This window comes from Pteropus alecto, unplaced genomic scaffold (assembly GCF_000325575.1).
Source record: "Pteropus alecto unplaced genomic scaffold, ASM32557v1 scaffold398, whole genome shotgun sequence".
In the NCBI taxonomy this organism is placed as follows: domain Eukaryota; kingdom Metazoa; phylum Chordata; class Mammalia; order Chiroptera; family Pteropodidae; genus Pteropus; species Pteropus alecto.
The window spans coordinates 992,136-999,207 of NW_006442497.1; the positions used below are offsets into that span (position 1 = coordinate 992,136).

General features: G+C 50.8%; 1 protein-coding gene across 1 annotated transcript in view; it reads left to right on the forward strand.

Moving 5' to 3' along the window:
- Window positions 1-2,007: 2,007 nt before the first annotated feature.
- Window positions 2,008-7,072, forward strand: part of SPNS2 (sphingolipid transporter 2) — a 44,444-nt gene continuing 39,379 nt past the window's right edge. Inside the window, exons 1-2 of the mRNA XM_006922410.3 lie at window positions 2,008-2,040; window positions 6,718-6,948. Coding sequence (XP_006922472.1) covers window positions 2,008-2,040; window positions 6,718-6,948 — 264 coding nt within the window. The remainder of the gene's footprint in view (window positions 2,041-6,717; window positions 6,949-7,072) is intronic.

Below are 7,072 nucleotides of genomic sequence, written 5' to 3' on the forward strand. Positions count from 1 at the left end.
CCCACCCCCTACAGCCCACGCTCTGACCCCAGCATAATCCATGGGGAGGGCTGGCTCTGTGGGACTCACATTTGCCACTGGGTTCAGAGCAGCTGGGCACAGCGGGCCCTGCAGGATATCGACAACTTCTAGGCGGGCAGCAGTGGGGTGGCATGTTATTTCCGCCTGTGAGCATGAGTTTCTCCCCCTCCCCTGGTGCCCAGCCAGGCAATCACTCGTTCACTTGCTGATCACCCTCTTCACTGTGCCAGGCTGTGTCTGACTCCCAGCAGTTGTGGGCAGAGCAGAGACCCAGCCTCACACTCACCTCCTCACCCTTGATTGCTCCATCCCTGCCCTCTGTGGTGTCCTCCCTGTGCCTTATTGGTGGATGGGATAAATTCCAGGAGCTGGACTCTCCAGCTCAGCCCACGCCTATCTCCGATCCAAGCCCTCCCCCAGGAGCGGCCATCACCAAGTTGACCAGCCTCTCAAATCGCAATTTGACAATTGGAGCTCATGAAATGGTATGCCCCATTGTAAGAAAAAGGATCAGTGAGGATACTTGGGAAGGGTTCTGAACCCAGTTATAGTGTGGGTGGGGAGTTCCTATACTACCAAGCAATTCTCTGATACCAGCTGATGTCCTACAATTCAACTCAATTCTGACGCATTCTACCCAGAGATAGTGTCAGATCCACAGGTTAAGAGTTCAGTCCTGCAAGACTACCCCCACCCCTGCTCCCCCATTTCAGATGCCAATCCCAAGTCCAGGTTGTTACCTGTGCTTCTCACCAACTGGCTATGAACCAGAGGTTCCCACCACTGCCTCCTTGGGTTTGATTAATTTTCCAGAGTGGATCATAGAATTCAGGAAACCCTTTTACTCCTTAGATTACCATTTTGTTATAAAGGATATAACTCAGGGACAGCCAGATGGGAGAGATGCATAGGATAAAGTGTAGAGAAAGGGCTTAGAGCTTCTGTGCCCTCTCCAGGTGCCACTCTCCCCAATTTCCATGTGTTCACCAACCTGGAAGCTCCTGAATCCTGTCCTTTTGGGTTTTTATGGAGGCTTATTACATAGGCATGATTGATTAAGCCATTGGCCATTGGTGATTAAGCTAGACCTCCAGTGTTTGTTCTACCCTCCCTGGAGGCTGGGGGACTGGTAGGACTGATCACATGGTTGGTTCCCCCTCCATAAAGTCCCCACCATAAAGTCCCCATCCTTAGGTGGGGTCCAAAAGTCACCTTGTTAACAAACGACACCTTTACTACTCCTATCACTTAGGAAATTCTGAGGATTTTTGGAGCTCTGTACCAGAAATGGGGAGGAATACCAAACATATATTTCTTATTTAAAATCACAATATCATACTTGGTTTATCTTGAGAACGAGGCAGCCAGTTTGTGGGGAAGCCAGAATGCCATGGTCCCTTCTGCATTCACTGGCTGTGTGACCTGGGCCTCTTCCTGTCTTCTCTGAGCTGCAAAGTCCCCAGCTATATTTAAGAGGTGTGTTGAATATGGCCTTTCCAGCCCAGGCCTCAAGTGATTCTCATAGGCTGGATCTAGGTCCACAGAAACCTAGGTCCAGGGTCTGAATGTTCCTCCCTACAGCCTTGGGGAAAACCTTTGTGAAGCTCTGCTCCCAGAAAACAGGTGAAAGCTTCCCAAGAGTCAGAATACCAATCACCCTCTCCTCCTCTACCCGAGTCCAGTGCCTGGGGAGAAAGATCAGAAACCTCATTCATGCCAGTTCCAGAAACATGAATTGGTATCAGTGGATGCCTATGATGCTGTTAGGCAGGGAATCTGACTAGCCCTGCCCTTAGACCTCACAGCCCAAGATAAGACAGGGAAACACTTGGCTATGCCAAGTGAGGCATATTGATGGGCAGAGGAAGGGATTGCATCCCGCAGAAGCCTTTGGGTAGGTGGCCTAGGAACTGGTAAATAGCGGGAGAAGGTGTGGGAGAAGAGGATTCCCAGTGGAAGGAACAGGACAGGCCAAGGTGCAGGGGAATGGAGGGCTATGCTGTGGCTGGAGAGGACAAGGTGTGTATGTTTTGGAGGAGGAAGAGGAGGCAGGAGAGACTGGCTGGGACCAGAGGGGCTCAGATGCCAGCTGAGGAGCTGGGACTTTAATCTTGTAATATGGGATTGTTTCTTCTAATTCCAGTGCATTCTGGTGTTTGGGTTGCTGGGCAGGGCAGGGTGGTACCTCCTAGGCCTGAGCTAGACAAAATGCTCAGCTAGGAGTTTATAGGATTTTATAATCCAAAGCATTTTGAGTCAGGATGGGAGGTCCAGTGCTAGCGGACTTTGGGAAGGAAAGACCAGTATCTACTCTGCAGCCAACCGAGGCCCCAGCTTTACTGAGCTCCTACACCCTGCCACACTGGGGCTATTTCCTCAGGCCTCACTAGGCTGAGACCACAGGTGTTGGTCTGTGATCGTCCAGCAACTCAGACTAGAGTGGCCACCAAAACACAACATTCTGGCCTGAAGGGCACTTGCTGGGTAATCCTAGTCCCTGATACTCTGGACTTGTTTGATGGGAATGTTGAGGAGGGAATGCACTGCTCAGCAGGTCGAGGTTCTCAAGCCTGACTTGCTCACTTAATGTGTTAATTGCTCTTCCCAGACACATGCTGCATTACAAGTCCCAGGTGTCATCCTGGCACACAGTGTGCCTGTCAGTGTGCATGTGCCTGTGTGTGCTCATTTCTGTGTTGGTGTGTGAGCATGTAAGGGTGTGTTTATAGAGTACTGATAAAAGCTCTTCCACCCTGGCTTCAGGCTTGAGGTTTGAACACCTACATTGAGATGATCACCGCAACCCTGGTTTGTTCCCTTGCAACACCAAACATTGGTCTATCTTGTTTTATTCCCTGAAGTATCTGTTTTTCCTCCATGCCTGGGTAGTTCTGTGTGGTTGTTTGGTTTAATGCAGCCTCTAAAGATAGAGCTGGCAGGAGGCAGAGAGAGGTTCCTGGAGCCAAGGTTTATCTAACACAGGGAGGTATATGACTACATGTGCTCCTTCTGTGTGGCCATATCAGGGTTGTAGGGTTGTGTGAAACAGAAACTGACTATCTTAAGTAAGAAAGAAATTTGTTGGAAACATATCAGGAGTTCATAGAATCAATGGGAAGGTTGAAGATTCAGGATCCAGGGTCCCATGGGCTATCTTATTGAGTGGGAGGGGCTCCAGACAAATTTGCCCTCTCCTTTTGCCATCCTATTCAGGATTTAAAGCACTGGACCAGAGTGTTTGGTTGGAGCCTATGCCCATGCATGATTTATAGCTCCATTAAGACCAGGAAACAGGGATGCTGTTAGGAAGGGAGATGGACTCTGAGCATTAAAACAAAAGAACAATGAAAGGGGAAAAAAGACAAAAAACAAAAACAAAAACAAACATGGTGTCCATTATAATGATCTTGGGCAGGCCGCTGGTCCTCTCTCAGATGAGGCCTTTTAAGGGAAAAGGAAGAAACTGGACTTAATGTCCTTCAAGGGATTCTCATTTCTGATGGTCTGGGTCTGTGATCAAAGAAGGATGAAGCTTCTATGATTTAGAAAATGTTAAAAATGTTCAAATGACAGAACAGGAACTTCTGTGTTAGTGGGGACTCAGAGCCATCTGTTCTGAGCAAGAGAGAGAGGCAGAGATGAAGCATTCTGAACAAAATTTGTGAGGCAGCCCCAGGCTGGGGGATGGAGGGGGTACAACAAATCCCCAACTTGGCAACAGCAGGAGCAGAGAGGAGGTACCTTCTATTCACCTGTGCGTGGTGACCTGTGGAGAAGGTAATCGAAGGGTGGAGGCAAATGACACATGGAAGCTAATGGAGGGTGGAGTCAATTAGGGAGAAAATGCCTTTTTCAAAAGGGCCAGAAGAGGAATCTGGCTGGTTTCTGAGTCACTCAGAGCAACAGACACATGATGCAAATCAACACATACTTCCTGAGCACCTGCTAAATGTCATTTGCTCATTCAATCAACAAACATTCTCTGAACATCTCCTCTGTACTAAACTGCGGAGATGAATCAGAGTATGGGCCCTCGAGGCTCACAGCCTTCTGTGGGGTGGGTGTGTGTGTGTGGTGGATTCGTGTACAAACATAATCAGCACGATGTGTTTAGTGTGACGGAGTGATACACAGGTTACTCAAGTAACCCAGAAGAGGAAATTATAATTGTTTAAGTTGGTCAGGGAGGGCTTTCTGGAGGAAGTCACGTCTGTACTGGGTTTTTTAAGGACAAGTCGGAGGAATGAACTAGGTAGACAGCATAGGCAGAGCATGACTAAAGGGCCTGGGGGGTGGGGGTTGCCCATGTGACGCTCTCCATGGTTCTGAACCGTCATTGCTTTAGTAGGACAAAGGCTTTTGTGTTGAGGGGAGAGCAGGAACTATACATAAATGTGCCCAATTCCTGCCACTCCTCTAGGCTCTAGGAAGTATAATTACTGTGACTGAATTCAAGGAGCTCTATTTTCAGTGTGGCGTAATGTAATTTTGAGAGATGGGTAGTAGGATTTGAGGCTGGAGATTGGCATGGGTCATGAGGGGTTATGAAGGGTCTTGAGATCATGTTAAGGAACTTAGATATTGTGATCCTATAGGCAGTAAGGAGCTATGGAAAGGTATTGTGCAAGGTAGTAATGGGGTCATATATATGATTTTTAAAGTTGCTGGCAAGAAATATGGAAAAAGACTGGAAGGAAAGTTGGAGCAGGTGGTGTTGAGCTTTAAAAGGGTCCAAGTGAGACCTAGAGAGTTTTGAGCTAAGGCAGTGAGCAATGGGGACAATGAGAGATTTAAAGAGAAAAAAGTGGACAGGACCTAGATGTAGGAGTTGAAGGAGGAGAAGGAGTCCCAGATGGCTCCCAGGTATTCTGCTCAGTGACAATGTGGATGATGGAGCTGTTTGTCAAGAAATAAATGATACCAGGGTGGGAGAGGTTTAGGGGAAAGATGATTTCAGTTTTGGATGTGCTGAATTCAAGGTGCTGTGGGATGTCTGGGGTGGGGGGATGTGCAGGAGACTGCATATGGACCTAGTGCTTGGTGATGAGGCCACATCTAGAGATGATTAGGGTGTCATGGGCATGGGATGATTGATGATTGGGGGACTGGGAAGGGGACCTTAGGGCCCAGCTTAGAGCCATGATTGTGTCTCCTTCACAGCTGGGCACAGTCCTACAGTCAGATACTGTGTTCTAGCTGGCGCCATTACACATGAGGGTCATTGCTGGGGCCCATTCTCAGCCCCATGGAGCTCCTAAGTCTGTCTTTGCCTGTTAATCACTTGTCATCCCAGGCTAACCAGTGGAACTTCCTCTATCTGGGTTTGCAGGCTTGAGCTCAGCAAACTGGAAAGAAGCAGCAAGGCAACTTTCAGAATGAAATGTTTTCCTAACCCTTCCGTCACAGTCATTCATACACAACATGCCGAAGCATATTTTTAGTCACTTCGCAGAATTTAAAATACACCTCGAAGGCGCCAAGAAACACCAGCTTGGGGATTAACTCTGCTCACAAGAGGCAGTAGGGAGGATGTGGAGGGGTGCCTCATGCTGTGTCACCCTTTTGCTATGTCATGATTCATTGTGGCCGACACCCTCACAAGATGCACCTGCCTGTGGACACTGGGTCTGGAGCAGTCTGTAGTGGGAACTGAGCTCCCAGCGCAGGGGTTTTGTATCAGAGCCCTGGGTCAGCACCAACCCTGTCACTGACTAGTCACATATCCATGATGGGGTCATTTCTGGGCCCTGAGACCTCTCTGTGAAACACAAGATAATTCTGATTTCCCAGGCTCTGTCTAGTTCTACCATTTTGTCTTCAGCACTTTGTACAGGATTTTAATTTCAATCAAAGCTTCAAACAGATGAGTGGGGAAGGGTGGGGGAGGGGTCACAGAACCACGGCACTTCTGAGATTGGTGAGAGTGGTGATTGTGGCCCTGAACGCAGAAGCTACCCGACCACTCCCCAAGGGAGACAGAACTCCACACTCTGCTGACCACTCATAGACTTCCAGACTGAATCCTATCCCCAGAGAGGGAAACTAAGACCCAGAGGGAGTTAGGGGTCTAGTCCAGGGTCATGCTACCCTCCAGGGCAGAGCTGCACTAAGACCCAGCCTCCTGTCTTCCATTCAGGGCTCTGTCCCTTACCTAGTGCACAGCTGGAAGTCCGATGCTTGAGGATGCCACACCCTCAGGAAAAAATGCCCCTTTTTAATGCCCTGCTTCTGGTGGGCTTCAAATGGAGCTCTGGCTCTCTCTGCCAGGGGCTGCTTCTTGGTGAGCCAGGAGTAAGGTCTCAGCATACACACAAAAATGGGCCCAAGGGGAGATTGGGGGCTGGATATGGGTTTCCCTGGGGAGGTGGCCAACATAGCCTTCTGTGCCTGTGGAGGACTGGGTCCTGGACCAAGCCTCCACTGGTTACACTTCTTGAACTGATTAAATCAGGGCGGGTGAATAGCTGCTGGAGTGGCCACCGGCTCTCCTAGAGGCGCCCAGACTTAGCTGAGACCCTCTCTCCATGATGTCCAGATGCCTTGAGCTCCAGCCTTCGGCTGTCCCCCAGAGTCTCCGCCAATAGCCCACTCGCGTGGAAGGGCATGGGGAGGGAGGGCATTGAGTGGGTGCTGGAGAGTGCACCTATTGCTACCTCCGTAGCTCCCACAAGCCCCCTCCGTTGCCCGCCTCCGTAGTCGCGCGGCTCCAGCGTGACTGCGCCCCCGTCGGGCGGGAGGGACTCAGCCCTAGGGCCCTCTACCGCCTCCCTGCCCCCCGGGGCAGCACGTGCGAGGCGGAGCTGTGGCTCCTGCTTGGAGCTGATTGGGCGCAAACTGGTGGGCGGGGCCGGACCTCAGCTGTCAGAGCTGCTTCGGCGGCGACGGCGCATCGGGCTGAACCGTGGCCGCGCCGCAGCCGGGGCCGGAGTACAGGAGCCGACCGGGCCCGGCCGGGATGGTGCAGCGACGGCTCCGCGGCGCACACACGCACTGAGTGGGCCCAAGCTGGGCCGCGCGTCCCCCGCGCCCCCCGCCGCCCCGATCCCGGCTG